We start from the raw sequence: 20,916 nt of genomic DNA, 5'->3' as shown, positions 1-20,916 counted from the left end.
TCCACCCCCATTTCAGATTCATGAAATCCCCCGGGGTCTTAGATAAATGTAAGGAGATTCTGGACTACCTACCGGGTTTGTGCTTGAATGATGATGAAAAACATGTAAGTTTATGGAGTGTTGACTGCACAGCGCTGAGGAACCAGTAGCCCATCAGGAGCGCCCTGTGGTTTGATGCTCTGATGGGCAGTCTCCCCGTAGATGTTCACTGACTCCCAGCACCGTCACTAGAAATAAGTGCCAAGTGAGGTGTGGCTAAACAGGATGCAGTTTCTGTAACTGTCAGAGGAAGGGCAGTATCTATTTTGTTTCATTTTGCTTTAATTACGCAGTAATGAGATAACTGGAGACCAGAAATGAGGACTTTCAGATGTGAGGTTAACTCGGCAACGACATCCTGCCCAGCCCAGCGCCACTCAGCCTCCGCCATCTTTATCTCCCATTCCATTTGGCTCCGCAAGGCCACCTTTAAAACATGGGCAGAGCCCTCGCGCACCTGTGCCAAGGTAGTAACACCTTAATGATCATCCTGCGATTCTGTGGCAGATACCGAAAATTTCAAACAGAAGGAATTTAATATAAAATGTTGGTTACACAAGTGATGGAACAGCCAGAGGTGACAAGGTTAGTGAAATAACCCAGAGATGAACTCTGTGGCAGAAGTCATGGCTTCCTCAGGCTGCAGGCACCAGGAGAGGAGGCAACGGGACCGCAGCCCGGGAGGCAGGCTCACCTGAGAGAGAGAGGGCCTCAGAGCTGCGGCTACTGGGAGAGAAAGCTAATTACCTATGTCTCCCATTCTCTCTTCTACTCTGACCTCACGTTAAACCCAGCCAGAAAGAAGTCAGTTGAGATGGACCCTGGGAAACCCAGCCTGCCATTCAGAGAACCAGAGGGAAAGGCAAGAAGCCACGTGAAGGCAACAGGACACCGCAGGCATTGACCTCACCTCCTCCTGCTTGGCCTCCACTTCCTTCTCCATGATCTCAATACATCTTTCTTTAACACTTTTCCTTCCTTCTGTGTAGTCTTAAAAAAAGAAATGTCTTTGGTTTTCCTGAGAGCTAGAACTGGTATGAAATGCAACAGAAATACCTACAAAACCCAGAATGCACAAGGCAGACCCTCCCAGTTCCAGACTTCTCTAGAAGGTGAAGGAGCGAGCTTTCGGGATCAGGAGGCAAGGGTGCCTCTGACATCCCACTATGGGAGGCAGACAACCTGCTTGCAGGCGCCATCTTAGAAAAACGCCTCCTGCTGTGAAAAAGGTGCCAGTACCTCTCTTGATTTTTATTAGCCATAATAACAGACTCGCATGTTAACTAAATACGGTCAAGCTATTTCTATTAGACAAGTCACTGACATAAATGTGCACTTATTAAAATTGAAATCAAGAACAATCGTTCTCCCTGAGAGCGTCTTCACTGCCATCTCCCTTTTATAGATGGCCAAGCCTGAAATGGTTGTCTGCATTAGAGTGAGGAGTTGGAAAGGGCACGAAACCTGACCAGTGAACCGATTCCTGCCAGCCTTTCACTGAATTGCTTCTCTGACTCGGGAGAACTTGGCCGAAAGGGAATTTGCATGGCTCTTCAGAAACTGGCAGGACAATGCTCCAGCACCAGCCATTTGAAACTTGAAAAGCAGAGTGGAGCCAAAAGATCGACTCGGTGCTCACAGAGATGCTTGGAGACCAAGACGGTATCACCTGCCACCTGAGAATCTTAGTGCTAGCAGACTGGGTCCCTGATGCACCCCCAGAGTCCAACTCTGTGCCTGGCACATGACAGAAAACAATTATTTCAAAGTCAGAGGACCCTAGTCATTAATAACAAAATAATTCAAAGTCAAAGGACCCTAGTCATTATATATTGACTGTGCCACTCTTGGCTTCCCGTGGAAGCTCTCTGAGTCTCAGTCTCACCATCTGTAGAATGGGGATAATAATACAGCCTCATTTACTTCACAGATAAGCTCATATTTGTGAGTTTGTTCTAGTTAGCAAATTCATTGATTTTATAATGCTTTAAATATTCTTTAAAAAAAAAAGTCTGACACCAATGCTTGCAAACACATTTATTAAGATGCAGCCATGCGAAATGTGCCAGCTCTGCCTCTTGAATACAATCTTCTTTACTGGTGCGTAACAACGCCCAAGGGCTGGGTGCGCGACATCACCAGAACCAAACGCCAGCTTCTCACAGACTTGGCCCAAACACTGCAGCCCAGAGCACCATTCCAAACTGCAAGAATCTGAGGACGTTTCATTCAGTCTTTCTCCTCATTGTTATTGACAGACACACTTCAATTTTAATGGTCATTTCAGATCCTCATTAAAAAAAAAAAAAAGCTGGTACTCTAATTTAGCAAAACGCGGCACTATCAGTGTGAAGGACAATGCAATACCACAGTAAAGCTGCTTTTCATCTACACTGTCTAAATTGGAAACACTTTGCCATTCACGGGGGCTCTAATAACACATGCACATAAGCAATGTCTACCGGCCAGGGTAGACATCCACCCAGCATCTTCACTTTACTCTGGGTCCTTCTCTTCCTCTGAAAAATGGGGGACTGACTTCTTTGCCACAACGTTGTCCAGTCTCTGTCCTTGTAGATATGGGTTGACACTCTGAAAAAATATAGACGGTTTGGTATTACATCTGCACATCGGATATAGACATCTCACACAATAGGTGAACGAGAACCATTTCTGGCCTATTGGGTTATCTGTAAGGTAACAATGGTACCTGCCACCTAACGAATGGCTACTCTAGTAAACTAACCAGTAACTCAGTGGGAGGAGAAACACTGTCTGGTGACACGTCTCATTGTGCCTTTCACACAGCTATGCAGTTCTTATTGATGCACTATGGCCCCCTCTTTTTTTTTTTTTTTTTGGCACAAAGATTTGGAGTAAGCCAGCTAATATGCTCTCACTATTAACTTAGACGCACAAGCCCCATATGAAAGAGAATTATTATTCTATGGCCTTATTTAGAGGGGAGAGAGACTCTGAAATGTATTAAATTATTTTACAATTTAATACATCTTTACAAGAAGAAGGTTCTAAAGATGACAGAGCAGGGCTGAGTTGAAATTAGTATTTGCAGACTGGTCACCGATCACTGTATTGTGATGAGCCTTCCATACCAGTATTCTCCTAAAGAAGGTTCCCCCGGGCTTCAGCACCCTTTCCGCCTCACCTCAGTCAAACTGAAAAGCTGAAGAAAAAGGAGGAAGTTATATGGAAGGCTCCATCATTTTTGAGTAAAGACTCAATAGTCTGAAATCTCTATTATCTGTTGGGATCCTGAATGAGTCCAGGTTTTTCCTTTCCTCTCTAATGCACATCTATTTTTTAAGGTTTGGATTTAAACTAATAATTGCAGCTTTACAACATAGCCTTTAGCAAGCAGAAAAACTTCAAAAGTTTTGAAATATTAGTTTATTGACATCCCCTTCCAATAACCGAACAAAAGTATAAGGAAGAAACTATAGTTAGAAATGATTATCAATCCCATTGGATACGAAGTCCTCAGGAATGAGCAGGCGCAGTTCACAGGTGGGTCTCTCCTGCCCGTGAACACGGTCTGCCATGACTCATGTGAAGGGTGAGCTGACATCCTCCGAAGAGAACAAATGGAACCTGAGGTTAGTATTTGTAAATTTCCTTCCACATTCTGACTGGTAATGAATCATGGAAGTCCCAAATCACCCTGCAAAAATGCATCACAAACCAACTGGGAATTACAAAATATGCAATGTTCTCATAGATCTGAAAAGTGACACGTCACAACAGTGCTTTGTTGGGAAGGCATCTTTAAAATATTTTAAGTAACTAACATACTTTCTATACTAGGAAGATTGTCAACTATAATGTCCTGGCCAGGGTATCACATCAGAATCCTTGGGTAGGCAGAGCAAGTGTGAAGTGAAAAAGTGTATTCAACATTATAAATATTTTGGGTGATTTTTAGTAATAACATTTATTCTAAAAAGTCTAATACAGTGGTCCCCAACCCCCAGGCCGTGGACCGGGACCGGTCCGTGGGCCATTTGGTACTGGTCCGCAGAGAAAGAATAAATAACTTACATTATTTCCATTTTATTTATATTTAAGTCTGAGTGATGTTTTATTTTTTTTTAAATGACCAGATTCCCTTTGTTACATCCGTCTAAGACTCACTCTTGACGCTTGTCTCGGTCATGTGATACATTTATTCATCCCACCCTAAAGGCCGGTCCATGAAAATATTTTCTGACATTAAATCGGTCCGTGGCCCAAAAACGGTTGGGGACCACTGGTCTAATACATTAAAAAAGGATATTAGATGTTCATGATTATCAACAATGGAATAAAAGGTTGATAGGTTTTTTTAAATAGCAGATCTCAAATATTAACAAGATACACCTTCAGAGTTAAAAAATTTGCAAAGTCATTTAAAGGTGAATTAACCTTTTACTCATGAAGCAAGTAGGAATTCAACTGAAAATGAGCAAGTATAGAAAGTTACATAACCCCAGCCGGGGCTCCATTGTATCTTTGGGGTGAACCCTCTTGGTGAGGGACGTTTATGGGAGACAGTCCGTCTGCCCAGACTCAGAGCGTGAGACAGACTGGAGGGAAGGGGAAGTAAATGAATGAGGAAGTGAAAGGAGCCATCAGCTGAACTTTTTTGATGAATGTTTAACTATTACTATTGAATCCTAACTTTGAGAGTAATAATAATAATGATATTTGGTTTTAATTATCCTCTGAAGAACTTAAGGCACTTGTATATTTATCTTCCCCTTTGGGCAAGAAACTGGGAGGTCACCAAGTGGGCATTATTCGCATTTCACCGCTGGAAGAACCCTGGGGATGCAACCCCTACTTTTCACATCCTCAGAACCGTGCAGCAAGTGCTGAGCTCCACTGGAGAAAGCCTTAATTTTTCCCAGAAAGAAGGCCATCATTTATATTGATTCATGCACTCGAGGTGGTCAAGTCTTCAATGAAGATGGGAATACCATCTGAGGCCTGATGGCAGGGCGGGCAAGTGCTATTTCGCCAGCTGTCCTGAGAGGCTCATGGCTTATGGCGTGAGCATGGCCTGTCTTTGTAGATGCCTGAGAATAGAAAGAACTTGATAGCTCTGGGTCAAAGCGACCCTGATTTTCACAAATCCTAGGTCTTTCCGGTGAGGAGGAAGTTGAGGCCAGAGAAAAACCTTTATAACATGTGTCCTAGCCAGAATTCTGATTTTGGTAAGCCTGGTCTCATCACTGAACCTAACTCGTGACCCACAGTCATTGCCCAAGTCAGGGCGGAGGGAATGGGGGGCCAGGAAGTAGACACAATTGAAGCTTCAGGCTGAGTTACTCATTGTGGGTCTATCATTGGTCTTACTTGGAAATGTCCTTTCCAAATGTCTTGTGCCACAGGGAAATACTCGAACCATTTTACTGGTAAATTATGGGTATTCTGAGCTCCTGAAATAGAATTTCTTGATGTTTTCTCAAGACCACCTAACACCCTTCAGACCCTTCCTGACACCATCTGCCACCGGAAACTGTCATCACCCGACAAAAACCCCTAATAACCCTGGTAACTCTCCTAAGGAAGACCTGTTTTCAGACGTCAAAACTGCGTCTCACATAGCAAACGGGCCCTGGGATTTCTGCATTTTGTCAGGCAGCAGAGGGGCTTGGGACTCTTTGTTGCAAGGGCCTGAGAATGAATGCAGAGTTCAAAAGTTCCACACCTCCCTCAGCACTCTGTGACGGGATTCGGCAAAACTTTCAGCATGGCCACAGTGACCACTGTCCGGAGTCCCAGTTTTTGCCAGGATTCCTGCACTTGCTACTCTAAATAATCAGTCGGTGGCCTCGGGTACATGGTGTGGTTTGTATATTTTGACAAAAATGGTTCCTTTCTGGCAGCACTTTGCTATGTAATAGCAGGATTTTAACTTTTTCTCCTGCTGACCAGAAAATGATGGCAGGTGGCCAGTCACAGCTGTGTAGGAAGGCACCAGTGGCCAGCGGGGTGGATGGCGCTCACTGATTAAGCCCCGACGCCATCACATGCATGAGAAACCCAAGGCAAATGTGACCATTGGCTTTACGTGAGGCGACTCTGTAGTGCCCAGAACAAAATCCCACCCTGAGCAGCGCTTGGATGGTTAGTAAATTCAGAGGTCAGCAAACCAATATAATTGATCTGGTTGGTTTTTAAATCAATCTGACCAGGCCAAGAAAAAAAGATACGTAGGAAGAATGAGTTTTGTTCATCTCATCTCTGGTCCCCATATCCCTTCACGATTATTGCCTGGAGCATGTTTTGCATCACTGCCTCGTTCGTTCATTCCTGTCTTGGGCGTTTATATGACCGATGCAGCTGGGTGGGCAGTTGCCCTCAGTGGCCACAGACCCTCTGAGGAAAGACACACCTCATGTCCCACTCCCCACATTTCCCACGCCGTGAGGGAGGTGATGGAATGGCGTTACACTAAAAATCACGTGCGAAAGCCAGAGAAAGCCATCCTAGACACCAAGGGCAGACTTTCTGGGCCTGGCCCTCGTCACAGGGAACCACTGTTCTCCCCTCCCAGGACTGTGTGTGAAAGGACGCTGCTACGTTCCAACAACTGAAAGTCACAGCTTGTCACCCGCCCCACTCAGGAAGCTCCCAGGCATCCCAACAGCCCAGCCAGCAGCGCGTTACCCTCCGCCTTCGTCTCTGTCCTCCCTTCATCTTCTCGTACAGGAGTTTCTTGTTCTAGAGTGGGAAGAAAGACAGCAAATGCAGAAGTATGGATTAAATTTGGTGATCGTCTATTTGAAAAGCAACACTTGGTGCGTCCTCTGGATATTTGCATACACATATTTTGGAAACAAAAGGAGATGAAAGGAATGTTGTGGCAGAAAGATAAACCACAAGGGAAAAGCTGGTGGTTGGGCAGCTTTGAATAAAATTTCCTGCAATGCCCTGAGGCACACCAGTGTCATCAGCAATCATATAAACAGGAAAATACGACATTCTTAAACCCAAGAGGCGTTGGAAACCCATCTCCTCACTTTGAACAGCCTTAGCTAAAAACAAACAATTTTACCTCACTTTACTGTGGTGTCTAACTCCCTTTATATGAGCTGTACACATAAACTGTTCTCTAGAGTAGCGTCTGCCTATTAATAACAATCCTCTCGGTAAATAAATGAAGCCCTCGGACTTCTGCAGCCTTTCTTCCTATGGCTTAAGTCAGTGCACCCAGTCAAGACAATCGGAAAACCATTTGGTCTATAACAGTTTTAATAGAGTGAACCTTTTAAAAACTTCCAAAAAACCTCTTGGCAGAAGGAAAGTTATGTTGGGGGAAAAAAAACGGGATCTGTTTCCACAGTTTGTCTAAGTGTTTCCACATATTGCTGCATTTCAAACACATAGGGGACTTCAATGAGCCTGGAGTATCAGACACATGCACAGCAGATTTCGCTGCTGCTGGGCGCACGGATGACAGACAAGTAACCTGGAGGCACAACTGGAGAAGGGGAACTCGGGGGCCTTACTGGAGTCGTCGTTTTAATTTGATTTTTAATCAGAAGGGAAATAATGTACTAAAAAGGTGATTCATCTTACTCTACATACAGTATCCCTGACATTGATTAAAAAAAAAAAAAGGAGATGACAGGATTTTGGTAAGAAACAAGTTTACACAGCACTTGTATCTCTAAACTGTCTGGATAGAAAGGTTTTTTTTTCTTTTTATGGTAGATTTGGAAATGAAAATGACAACTGCCAAGACTGAGCTTTGTAATTTTCATGTTCATTAAAACCTACCTCACGCGCAATTGCAGTTCACAATGTGTATCTCTCGCCCAACCTCAACTGTGCCGGGAGGCGCACCAGGGAGGGTAGGAGCCTACGCTGGCAGGAGGCCGGGACTGGCCAGGCCTGTCTCACGCTCGCTGGAGGAACCGATCGCGTTAATATCAGATGAAGTCTGGCCATTTGTGACAATAGGGATGGACCTCGAGGGTATTACGCTAAATGAAATAAGTCAGACAGAGAAAGACTAATACCATATGATTTTACTTATATGTGGAATATGGGGGGGGGGACCCTAAAAACAACAAAACAAAAACAAACTCAGAGGCAGACAACAGATTGGTGGTGACCAGAGAGGAAGGGGGTGGGGGGAGGGCAAGTGGGTAAAAGGGGTGGGGGTTAATTATATGATGACGAATGGAAACTAGACTTTGGGTGGCGAACTTGCTATAGTGGATACAACTTACATATGTTATAAACCAATGTTCTTAATTGAAAGTATACATCCATATTGATACATATATTTATACACATACATATACATGAAGAAGGGGTGCATGTGCAGATCATTCACTCAGGAATGAGTCCTGTCATCTGTAGTTGCCTTTCTGGGGTGGATGTAACAATTCCTGATGCACAGAGAATGTCCTGGGGCTTGTGCCGGAGCTGGGGGGGTGAGCTGGGGGAGGGGGAGGAGCTTCTTCACCTGCACCTCTAAGTTCTGCTGCCTCGGCAGGAGGGAGTGAGCGCACAGGGACTGAGAGCTGGAACCCGGAGTGGGACAGCCGGTCAGCCATGGTGGAGTTCCACTGTGCCGCCAGCAGGGTAGAGGCGGCATAATTTTAGTTACTCTCGTTTAGAAGACCATAGGCCAGATTGTGTCCATAAAAGCCTTCATTCAAAAGGAAGTGCCAAAGGTCTGACAAGTCTTCCTCTCGAAGATGGTCCCTGGGTTTCCCTAAAGGCTCGGGTCAGGATTAGCAGGATGATGCTGTCCCACCTCCGCATGAAATTGGCTGGGGCATTGCGATGATCCCTGCTTTGTATGGATTTAAAGGCAGGGACTGGCAGGTATAATGTGGGTAAAAGAAGTCCACGAAGAAAGCAGCCCTCCACTCCTGACACCCATTCCTTGTGGATGGGGCGTAGGGAGGTGAGTGGGGAGCCTGCTCCCCATGTGAGTAGCAGGTTTGAGTTCATAAAGACGGCTTTCCATCGTGCCATCGAGATTTTGAACAATTGCCTAGATATTGGTTTCAAATTCCACTCCTAAGTGGATCCAGGGAAGTTTCTTGGAGAAATGTCTGATTCCAGGTCTAGGGCAGGGAAAACACAAGGTTGTATAAAGTTGGATTGTCTAATTAGGCCAGAAACTTAGGAAGTGCTTAGAAAATGATGGGACATGTCAATGGGAAAGAAAAGCAAGTTTGCACAGACTCCCACTGGCTAAATCTAGGACAGTTTGAACACCAAAATAAATAACAGGCATTGATAAATCCATATGGATATTGTTTAGATAAACAAAATTTTAAGTAAATAGGAAGGAAGGAAGGGAGGGAGGGAGGGAGGGAGGGAGGGAGGGAGGGAGGGAGGGAGGGAGGGAGAAGGAGGGAGGAAGAAAGGGAGGGAGGGAGGGAGAGAGAGAGGGATAAAGGGGGTAACTCTTGCTTAGAGTGCCAAGCAACAAACACATAAAGAATAATAGAGTGAGAAAGCCACCACTGAAAGGACCATAGTTATCACTGATTCTGGAGAGGATCATCAATGGATACTAAAAGTGTTGGTTAAAAGTTTAATGGAGACAGAATATTTAGACAGTCTCAGAGTATCTCCCACAGATCAATTATTAATTTCCACAGGACAAATGGAATTGCACGCTGGAAAAAACTGGCAGACATACTTTAACTAGGTTCCCACCAACTCTGGGACAACCTGGCATCACATGCCTTCTGATGTAAAACAAAGAACATCATAGAAAGGTTATCTCCAGTGTGATCTAATGGAGAAATGAGACAAATACCAAAGGAAGAGCGTTTGACTCTTCAGATATGATGAGGTCCTGAACAGCACAGAAGTGCAGAGAGGGTCCTTGTCTCCCATTTCTCCCCTGGCTCAGGCTCCGGCCAGGATCACCTGCTTCAGTTTAAGGAAGAGCCCCTAATTGCCCAAGCTGCTCATGAAAAGATGTGATAAGCATTGCAAAAGAGAAGTATTTGTTGTCCAGACAGCTTTTTCCTGAGTCACACTGAGTGAGGAACGTGGGAGGGAGGCGAGTGACTGGCATCCCCAGAAGCCAGCCTTTGGCCACAGCCACTAAGTGCTGTGGGCACACACATGGCCTGGAAGGCAACCAGGCCTAGACAGGACTCCACAGGATCACTGTGCAGGACACATGCTGAGAGAAGAACAATGGAAAAGGTAAGGAATTGATCCACTTTTTAAAGAACTCCTGGAGTCCGTTTGGTTCAAATCCCAGCTCTGCCAGTCATCAGCTCTGTCATATTGGGCAGCCTATTCAAAGTCCCTAAGCCTGGATTTTCTCATCTGTAAAGTGAGGATAATAGGGATGGGCACATTGAATGAGATAATTCATGTGAAGTATTTAACATAGTGACTGGTGTATAGTATGTGCTCAGTAAATATTATTATCTATTAGTGTATTATAAAAGACAATTATTATTCATCTCTGTATTCCAATCACCTAACAGATCTGGAAGGCATACAATGTGCATTTAATAAATTTGTCTTGATACAATAACAAAGATAAAAATACAGGAAACAAGACAGACATTAATACTTATATACTGCTCACAAAAATTAGGGGATGAAGCGATAAGATGTCCCCTGATTTTTGTGTGCAGTATATATGAATCACTCTAAAGACTCAGCTTAACTCCAGCGAAGGTCAAAAACAGGGCTGTGTTATTAGCAAATAAAGAATCAGGGTCTTGAATGCAGTTTCACATGAAAGATAATTACTCTGTTAACTTAAAGGATGGCTGAACTTAAGACAAGCTTGAGACCATCATTCTATAGATAACACTGAGGAAGACTTGTGGATCTCAACTTAGAAAAGCAAAACATGGCCTGACCTGTGGTGGCGCAGTGGATAAGGCATCGACCTGGAACACTGAGGCCATGGGTTTGAAACCCTGGGCTTGCCTGGCCAAGGCACATATGGGAGTTGATGCTTCTTGCTCCTCCCCTTCTCTCTCTCTCTCTCTCTCTCTCTCTCTCTCTCTCTCTCTCTCTCCTGTCTCTCTAATGAATAAATAAAATCTAAAAAAAAAAGAAAGAAAAACATGGCCCTGCCGGTTTGCTCAGTAGATAGAGTGTCGGCCCAGCTTATGAACATCCCAGATTCGATCACCCATCAGGGCACACGAGAAAAGCAACCATCTGCTTCTCCCCCCCTTCTCTCTCTTCCCCTTCTGCAATCAGTGGCTCGATTGATTTGAGCATCACCCTGGGCACTTGAGTTGGTCCAAGCATCAGTCTAAAGCATTAAAAATAGCTCAGTTGATTTGAGCATCTGCCCCAGATGGGGGTTGCCGGATCGATCCTGGTCAGGAGCATGTAGGAGTCTGTCTATCTCCCCTCTCTCACTTAAAAAAAAAAAAAAAAAAAAAAACCCAAGACATACCTAATTCACACTTCCATATGAAGGTCAAGCAAACCAGGTTTTACTGTTAGGTGGTAATGAGAAAATAAATGAAGAAAACTTAAGTTTAAACAAACATATAATTATAGATGATAAAAGGTGTGTGAGCATTGGTCCGTGCTCACTGATTTGTAAATAGCACTTCCACTTTCATATAGTCCTAACTTCTATGCTTGAGCTGTGATGCAGACAAAGAATAGCAATGAGAGAAAACAAACTGGTATTTAAAGAAGGATACAAAGAAGATGAAGGATGGTGGCTGGCCCCTTACTGGAGTGCTGAGACTGAGTGCAACTTGGTGAGAGAAATCTGTAAAAGTTTATTAAGAAGAGGCCAGGAAAGTTGGGAAGAGAGAAGCCTCCCTTTCTCCTGCTTCCCCACCTGGGATCTCTGCCCTCCGTCAGCCAGACTCATTTCCAGCCTGCCAATTATGCAGGGTACCTTCTCACCTGACACCTCAGTACTGCCCTTTCGAGCAGCTCTGACTTCCTCAATGGCTACTGGACAATCGGTCACGTGAGCCCTCAGTCCCAGATCTCCCTCTACCCTATGCTCCGTCTTTCCTGGGAACCATCCCCCATGCTCACGGCAGAGCTGAAACACCCTGCTGAACAGTGCTAGGTGGGGTGCATTCTGTGTTCACGCAGTTCTTCTCGCTCCCAAAACCGCAAACTCTATGAAGACCAGGACCATGTCTTCATGACCACTGCACACTGAGCGCCTGGCACAGTGCCTAAAACAAAGCAGGCTTCAGATAGTCTACTTGGTCTTTGCTGAGCCTGCCCCTGGCTTCCGCTTGGCAATACTTCTGCCCGTCTCTTGTGGATTCTTCTGGGATCCTCTGTGATCTTATACTCTTCCCTCCTCTCTGCTCCCTTCTTTCTTTCCCACTTCCCTCTCTCCTCTCCTCCTTTCTTTTTAAGATTCCCTCAGAGGGAAAGTTTATACCACCCACTTCATATAAACCTGACATAAATCTTTTCCCCTCATGCTATATTTATGCCACATACTAGTTCTAGTCAGTCCCTGGCCTCCTTTTAAATGTCTTAGATTCTCAACATGTTGGTGAGATTCACCTGAACTCACTATGTTCTTAGCCTCCACAGCAGGAATTACTTCCTATATTTTTTCCTGCCTATCGTCCCTTCTACCACCAGAGTAAGTTCCTTAATGATTCTAGTAAGTCCCTTTTGTGATTCTAGTCTCCTATGCAAGAACCTATGGCTGTTTGCCAATTTAATTCAACATACTCAAATTCTACTAGTAGGCTTCAACATGGCTCCCCACATCAATTCTCCCCAACAGAGCCACTTATGAAAATAAAGAAAAATAGAATAACACATATTGGAGGAAGCAAGATTAACTTGGGGGGGTGTTGTTGCTTTGTTGTTTTAAGACAGAAACTGGGTGCATGTTGAAGCTTGCCTGTTGAAGCAACTCAGTGGCAATGTTAAAGCAGAAGATGAAAAAACTGAAAATGGTCATCAGTGAGAACGGACATCTCTCTCTAACACAGTGTAAAAGGAAGGAAGAGAAGTTAGTCCTGAGACTACAAAATTCTTAGTAAAGTCGAAAGCAAGGTTAGATGCCAATAATGAGCTGAAATGGGATTGATGGCTTTAGAAGGGCTTAGGCAGTGCCGAATATCCGCTCATTCACTCAGTCCACTGATGTAATGACTATCTACTAATAGGCAAATTAACACTCCTTGTCTTTTTCCACTTTTCTCACATAGCTTCCGCATTCAATCACATCGGCCCAAATACAGGAACATAGCTACATTCCCGTTCAGCTGGGATCTTATTTGGCTCGTTGTTCTAGCCTGTTACGACCATCTTGAATCCCAACTCTGTCATTCCATACCGGCCCTTCCAACTTTGTGTCATCCTTTGAGAATCTGATAAGTACACGTTTTATATATTTTTTTTTTTGAAAACATTTATAAAAATGTGGACATGCAGGATGCCATGTGAGATCCCTGTCCCTGTTGACGTGGACTGTTTAACGAGCTCCTTTTGGGGGCTGTTCTTTTGCCCGGGCTGTGCCTCTGCACTGTTTCCAATAGGGGATCATGAAAGATCTCATCAAACGCTTTGCTGAAGTCCAAGTGCACCACGCTCACTTCATCTCCCTCATCAGGCTGGCAAGTCAACGAACAGTGCTGGCAAGTAGAATACAATTAGTCTGACAAAACTTGTTGTTAGCAAACCTGTGCCAGATGGTCATGACTTCTCTTTCCAAGTGCTTAAAAACAATTTCCTTAACTGGCAATTATAGATTCTTGCTTGGTATTGACAGCAAGTTCACGGCTGCACATTTCAGATTCTTTTTTTTCTCTCTTAGAAACATACATCTGTTTCTAAGCTTCTGGCATTGTTTTCCCTAGGTCTGCAGAGGTCATTCCCTTTAGTCTAGAGACAAAAATTTGCAAATTTTCTCAGTAACCTTTAAAAACAAATCACATACTTCCTATAAGAACTGCATGAAACCCTGGTGGGATGTTAGGGTGTATTATGATCCAGACGGTGGGATAGATCAAAGTAGAAGCCTCTGCAGATCAGAGCTGAAGAGATGGGTTTGGGTCATCGCTTCCTTAAATGGGCTGGTACATTGTGGCCTAGACTATGGTTTGGACTTATAATTCCTAAAGTCCTTCTCAAGCAGAGATTTATAAAGAATCAGCTACTGAGCAGCTTTTCTGCTCTCTCTGCACCCGTACCGCTCACCTCCGCCATCAGTACGTGCAGGGAAGCAGAGTATAAAACCCACTGGTGATTAAGATTGGACTTACCCACTTGCCCAAGCCCGGGTAGTCATGTTCTGGATCATAAAGGTGCTGGTGCAGTTGGAATTCTCGACTGAACTCTGCTGTGTCCGGGGTGTTTTCTAGACATCCGTCATCTACTGCAAACAGCAAAAGGCTTTTGAGGGACGGCCAAGGCATTTATCATTATTCTAAGAGTTAATTTAATAAAAACAACTAGACATGCAAAAGTCAGACTATATTCTCATCAGTCCCTCTAAGTCACTTCCCTTTGGGATTTGTCCCTCCCAAACTCTCACTTGTCCTTCTACCTGAGCTGAGACTGGTTGGCTACCCATCAAACCCACTTCTCCGTCCCCCTCCACCACAGCCAACTTCCCAGCTGTGCTATGCAATCGGGTGGCGCTGTGTACATGAGCCAATGGACGTGGGCAGAAGTGAGGTATTCCACCTTCTAGGCCTAACCCATCCAAACCTGCTAAATGACCCCCACTCCCTGTCTCACACCCGCCTCGTTGTTCCGCTTGCTCCATGCGGCCAACAACTGTGTATCTTTATGCTTGACAACTGTGGATGTGGAGTGTAAAGATAAAAGATGGCAGTCTGAGTTGCTGAACCTCCCGCCCCCACTGCACCCTCTCCCAGCTCTGGCAGGACTTCACACGAGTGAGAACACAAGTCTTTCTGTGTTATACCACAATTTTTATCTGTTATAACAGCAAGTATTTCCTTAAGTTCCATCGCACATGACTCACTCCGCTTTCCCTTGGGTGAGCTCCTTAGCAACAGTGTCAGCTCTTGGAGAACGTTGTGCAAGAACAACAACAATCACTAGACAGTACTTGAGGTTGTATGGTACGGTAGTAATGGGGTAAACTCTGAGCTCAGACCAGAGCTCAGGGTTCAAATTCTGGCTTCTAAGAGGCAGGTAGGTTTAGTTCCTTTGAAAAGTTAACTTGGTGTCTCTAAGTCCATTCATTCATCTGTGAGATGGCAACACCCCTATACTGACCTTACAGGGCTGCCATGAGAAATAGATGGTTACATAATAAGCATCGGCACCCGCCACGTTTGTTCTTTGTTTTACTTCCTCGCCCACCATCTCTCTTTAAATGACAGTGTATACTATCACTGCACTTTGAAATAAAGCGTGTCTTCCACTCAAATCCAAGAAAGATTATCTCTCTTTGCCGCTGCTGTTACCTAAACTCTATCGTTACTAGACACCATGCTCTAAAAATGAGTCATTTCTGTCTCAGTACACAACAGTTTAAATGAGGGGAGAGGGGAAGGATTGCGGATTTTGTGCAGGGCTAGGGGAAGGAAAAGTCCCTTTTCACAGGGATAATGAGCTATCAAAGTCAATGCTGAAAGGGATAAATACAATCAGCCAGGTGGTCAAGTGCCCAGAGACAGCCCTGCTGCCTTCCCCAGCTTTAGGCAGCCCGTCTCTCAGCTTGCAGTGTGAAGCCCGTGCAAAGTCAAGCATTCTGAACGAATCCTTTACACGGCTCTGTTGTGGCTCCCCACTTTTCACTAAACTATTTACCTAACTGCTGCATCTACAGCAATGAACGTAGAGTAAGAGGAGAGCAAAGGGAGCGAATTCTGGCAGCTCACACAGGGCGGCCTCACAGCCTTTCAGCAATTGCTTTTCAAGTAGCTCGTGGGCCCAGACTGCCAGGTACAAACAAAGCCCCACTCTGAGTCAAAGGCATCTCTGGTGACAACGCGCCCTAGAACTCCTGTCTTCCCCCACCATGGTCTCTGAGTTCTGCTGCTCTCTCCAGCGGGAAGGGGTGTGATTCCGGGGGAACATGGCATTGGAGGGGGAAGTCAAGGTTTTATTCTTGGATTGCTCAACTGGGTGGTGTCTTGGTTGTCAGCAAGGCATATCTAAAGCAATTTCTTACAAATAATGACCTCATCTACAAGTGATTTCCTTTTTAGAATGCAAATTATGGTAGAACAAAGACTGAGAACTATGTCAGCTTAGTGGGAAGATAACAAAGGAAAAGACAAATAAATTGTGACAAGAAAAGGTCTGGGAGTTGGGTTTTTATCCAACTCTGTCAGCCTGCCTCGACAGCGATGTCTCAGATAGCCTAAGTGCTTCATTACGTCTTTATTTTTCTATTATCGGGATAACCCACAATGCAGGGTTTTTAAAGGCACTGACTGTGTCTTCATTTTAACAGATGAAGAGACCGAGGTCCTGGGAAGTAAAGTGACTACTGCAGTAAAGACCAGAACTCAGATCTCTTGGCTCTAACTGTTTCTCTTTCCATTCTTCTGTTAACGGTAGTTCTCAAACTTTAGTTTGCACCACAGTCACTTGGCAGGCAAGTTAATATACAGATTGTTGGCTCCTACCCTGAGTTATGATTCAGTAGGTCAGCTTGCATTCCCAACAAGTTTGCAGGTAATGTTAATGCTGCAGGTCCTGCAACCATACTTTAAGAACCACTGCACTATATCTAGTCTACTTAACCACATCCCCACAGGGACTGTTGGACTTCGAACTCTAAACTGGTCTTTCTTCCTACCCATCCAAACCTCTACAGCAAGTGAAATGTGGCAGAAGTGATCAGCTCTGTGCAGTGACTCAGGTTTTCACATTGGCTCGCCACATCCAACTACTTTGGTTGTTCCATTGCAGGATGGAGGCTCTGTGCCCCATGAAAAATAAAGACCTCACCCTAAATGAAAAGAAGAATATCTTTCAGACAGTGTCTTCCAGACAGAACCTGCATTGTGCTTACAAAAAGCTAAGGGCCCAATGCTGTCATAAGTTTCAGAGCAAGGCAATTTGGCACGGTGGTTGAGCGCGTGGTGCTGAATCAGGTAGACCTAAGATTGAGTCTACTTGCTACATAGATAACCTTGGCCATGTTGCTCTCTAAGCTTTAGTTTCCATATATATAAAGTAAAAATACGTACCAACTACTATTATTAAGCCTGGGGAAAAAGACCACTTGGGTGCTAAAAAGTTAGCATGAATCCAAGGAGAAAGAGGCAGTACTTATTAGTGGCAAAGCTAATTATAATCCGGGTGCCATTTAATGAGCCTTTACTCTGTGCTAGGTGCTACCTCAAGTGCTTAACATGGATAATTTCATTTAATTCTTACAACAATCTCCATTTTGCAGATGAAGAAACTAAAGTGCACTGTGGTTAATTAACTTGTTCAAGGTCACATGTTCTGACCTTGGGTTTGAATTCAGGTAGTCTGAGTCTAAAGCCACTACTCTTAACCACCAAGGTAAGCTGCTCAAAGCCCAATAATTGTAGCCCACTCACTATTCATTCAATTGGCATTAGGAAGTAAGGAAGTGGGAAGAATACACAAGTAGCAAGGAAAATTTCAAACTTTTTCCTTAGCCAACTTCTTATCTTACTGAACCCTTTTCCTCTGCCATGCCACCTCCTGACCCCTAAGGAAACCTTTCAGGATAGATGTTACCTAGTTGAGACATGGTTGAAATGTCAATTGTCAAGAGAAGTATGAAAAACAAATGGGCATGGGTAATCCACAAACTGAATAACTAGTTCCAACGACACTAAAAATGGGCAGCAGTTGTAAAATAAAAGAGGGGGGAAAATTCTCCCTACAGAAAAGAGCATCTATTCCTACTTCCAAAGGGGGAGACAGACAGAAGGTAAAGCCTCGGCAAGGGTATATCTGAATACCAGAACTCACCAAAGAATGTATTCTAGAATAAACGTCCCTCTCCAATCCACTTATAAGTACATGAATGCTCACTGTACTAGAAATATGTTTCTAATAATATTTGTAGCTGATGTTAGAGAATTTTAAATTTCCTCCCAAAGCTCTTGCCATACATGCGAACCAAAGGGCATGTCCATTACCTGTTTTCCCAACAGGACAAGGATTTGGAGGGTCTGGGTAACCCTGATCCTCACTGAAGTCCTTGGGAATGTTGTCACCAGTCAACTCTGCCACAATGTTTGGGATGTTGCCAAAAGGACCCAAGTGCTGCAGACCTTCATGAGCTCCACCTGCCAGGAAATCAGAAGTAGTTCCTTTCAGTGCTATTAAATTCATCTCAACAAATATTTCTTCAGGCATGGCATGCATTGTGCTCTATGCAGGAAGAGAGAAAAAGAATCAAACAATTTCTGCCTCTATGAAAATTTTTAAATTTTAAAAATTTAGCTGTGGAAACAGACGTATACTATGCATATATCATTTCCACACAAAGTACGTTATACATGTGCTGTAACAGAAATTTCAACACAGCATTATAGGAGCATAGAAAAGGGAGAGTTTCATTCAACTGATAATGACTTGGACCAGTTGGAAGTTGAGTGACCCTGACTCCGATGAGCAGGGCTTTGGAAGCTGGGCATGGAGCTCGTGGGCTGGGAGAGAAGAGGTGTGGGGAGAGAAAGGTGGTAACAGGCTGAATGACCACACATACCCATAAAAAGATGGGTAAAGAAAAAAGTCACTATCCTCTTACCATTCTAGGGTCTTTCTCTCTCTCTCTTTTTAATTGCCCTGACCGGGGATTGAACCCGCACATTGGTTGTTAATTGATTGCTTTCTCATATGTGCCTTGACCATGGGCCTTCAGCAGACTGAGTAACCCCTTGCTCAAGCCAGCAACCTTGGGCCCAAGCTGGTGAGCTTTGCTCAAACCAGATGAGCCTGTGCTCAAGCTGGCGACCATGGGGTCTCGAACCTGGGTCCTCTGCATCCTAGTCTGATGCTCTGTCCACTGTGCCACCACCTCATCAGGCAAACCCGCACATTGGTATATCAAGATGAAACTCTAACCAGCTGAGCTACCCAGTCAGGGACTTTTTTATTTTTAATTGCTTGACTAATTTTTCTAATTTCCCTTTTTTATTTATTGATTTTTTTAAGAGAGAAGAAAGAAAAGAGAGAGAAACATTGATCTGTGTTCTACTTATTTAGGCATTCACTGGTTTATTCTTACATGTGCCCTGGTCAGGAATCGAACCCACAACCTTGGAGTATATGCATTGGGATAACACTCTAACCACTGAGCTAATGGCCAAGGCCCTGCTGCCATTCTAGATCAATCACTTCAAATTTAGTCTATTTACTTTAATCTTTCTCATCTGCATAGCTTTTTATTCATAAATGTTTATTCATTTTGTTACTTAATATTAAAACACAAGCATCTTCCCACGTGGATGCATGGCCTCTATTCCCATAATCATAAATGGCTATGGAGTCTCCTACCCAGTGGCTCTACCCGGGCATAGCAGTCATTCCCCTCTGTGGGATATTTAGTGTTTCCCAATTTACTCTTAAGCATTTGATTTTTTCCATATTTTGGGCTAATTTTCCTCAGAATATATTCCCACAAGTTAAACTATTACATCAAAGTCTATAAATATTTTTATGGCTCCTTATATTACCACAGTGCTCTCCTAAAAAGGAGGTACTACCAATTTATAAAGTATTGTCAACAGAATATGAGAATATCACTTTTACAACATCCTTACCGGCCCTGGCCGGTTGGCTCAGCGGTAGAGCGTCGGCCTGGCGTGCGGGGGACCCGGGTTCGATTCCCGGCCAGGGCACATAGGAGAAGCGCCCATTTGCTTCTCTACCCCCACCCCCCTCCTTCCTCTCTGTCTCTCTCTTCCCCTCCCGCAGCCAAGGCTCCATTGGAGCAAAATGGCCCGGGCGCTGGGGATGGCTCCTTGGCCTCTGCCCCAGGCGCTGGAGTGGCTCTGGTCGCGGCAGAGCGATGCCCCGGAGGGGCAGAGCATCGCCCCCTGGTGGGCGTGCTGGGTGGATCCCGGTCGGGTGCATGCGGGAGTCTGTCTGACTGTCTCTCCCCTTTCCAACTTCAGAAAAATACAAAAAAAAAAAAACCCCAAAAAACAACATCCTTACCAGCATTAGGTTTTATAAAAACAATTTGTATGGTTTCCTTGCTAATTTAAAAGGCTTTTAGAATCATTTCTATTTTATTTTGAATGTCTTTGATGAGCAGGTCAGTCAAATATTTTTCCATGTGCTTACTTATTAATTTTAATTTCTTTTTAGTGTATTGCCTGTTCATGCCCTTGGAATTTTGGTGTTTCTATTATAAACTTGTATGAACATTTTCCATAATAAAGGTGTCAGGCCATTGAGTGTCACCTATCCTGAAAATATTTCCCCATGTTGTCTGACTTTGAATTCTGAATATTATTATAGTATTTTGTTAACATAAGTTTTCAATATTTATGTAGTCAGATTTGTTGCTATTACTCTCCTTTGTGATTTCTTCTCATCCTTCTAAGCTTACAAAATTGTTGTCCCAGTTGTTTCCGTAGTGTAGTGGTTATCACGTTCGCCTCACAAAATTGTTGTCCCTTCAGAAATACTACCAACATTTGGATATTTCTTTTTGTTTTTCTATTTTTAAAATTAATTCTTTTATCCATATGCTTTGTGTTTCAGTGCATGTAAGATACTTAACTAATTAGCCCACCAGACTTTGTTAAGTAACTCTTTCCTTTCCATATATTTCATCCCTTCAACAAATATTTAAGTGCCCCATATATAGCCAAACCTGCTCTGAACACCAAGGCACAGCAGGAAATAAAAAAAAAATACATTGTGTACCTTGCTTTATCTACACATCAATTTCTGGACTCCTTTTCTTGTACTCATGCAGGAATCTTACTTTTCCAA

The 20,916-nt window shown here is 43.9% G+C and overlaps 1 protein-coding gene across 1 annotated transcript in view; it reads right to left on the bottom strand.

Moving 5' to 3' along the window:
• Positions 1-2,061: 2,061 nt before the first annotated feature.
• Positions 2,062-20,916, bottom strand: part of SCG5 (secretogranin V) — a 56,691-nt gene continuing 37,836 nt past the window's right edge. Inside the window, exons 2-5 of the mRNA XM_066277217.1 lie at positions 18,105-18,254; positions 14,262-14,371; positions 6,709-6,762; positions 2,062-2,631 (exon numbers count right to left, since the gene is read on the bottom strand). Of these exons, the coding sequence (XP_066133314.1) occupies positions 2,536-2,631; positions 6,709-6,762; positions 14,262-14,371; positions 18,105-18,254 (410 nt within the window). The 3' untranslated portion in view covers positions 2,062-2,535. The remainder of the gene's footprint in view (positions 2,632-6,708; positions 6,763-14,261; positions 14,372-18,104; positions 18,255-20,916) is intronic.

Source organism: Saccopteryx bilineata, chromosome 4, assembly GCF_036850765.1.
Source record: "Saccopteryx bilineata isolate mSacBil1 chromosome 4, mSacBil1_pri_phased_curated, whole genome shotgun sequence".
NCBI classification, from domain to species: Eukaryota; Metazoa; Chordata; class Mammalia; order Chiroptera; family Emballonuridae; genus Saccopteryx; species Saccopteryx bilineata.
The sequence above is the reverse complement of the archived record's forward strand: the minus strand, read 5'-3'. Positions and strand labels throughout refer to the sequence as shown.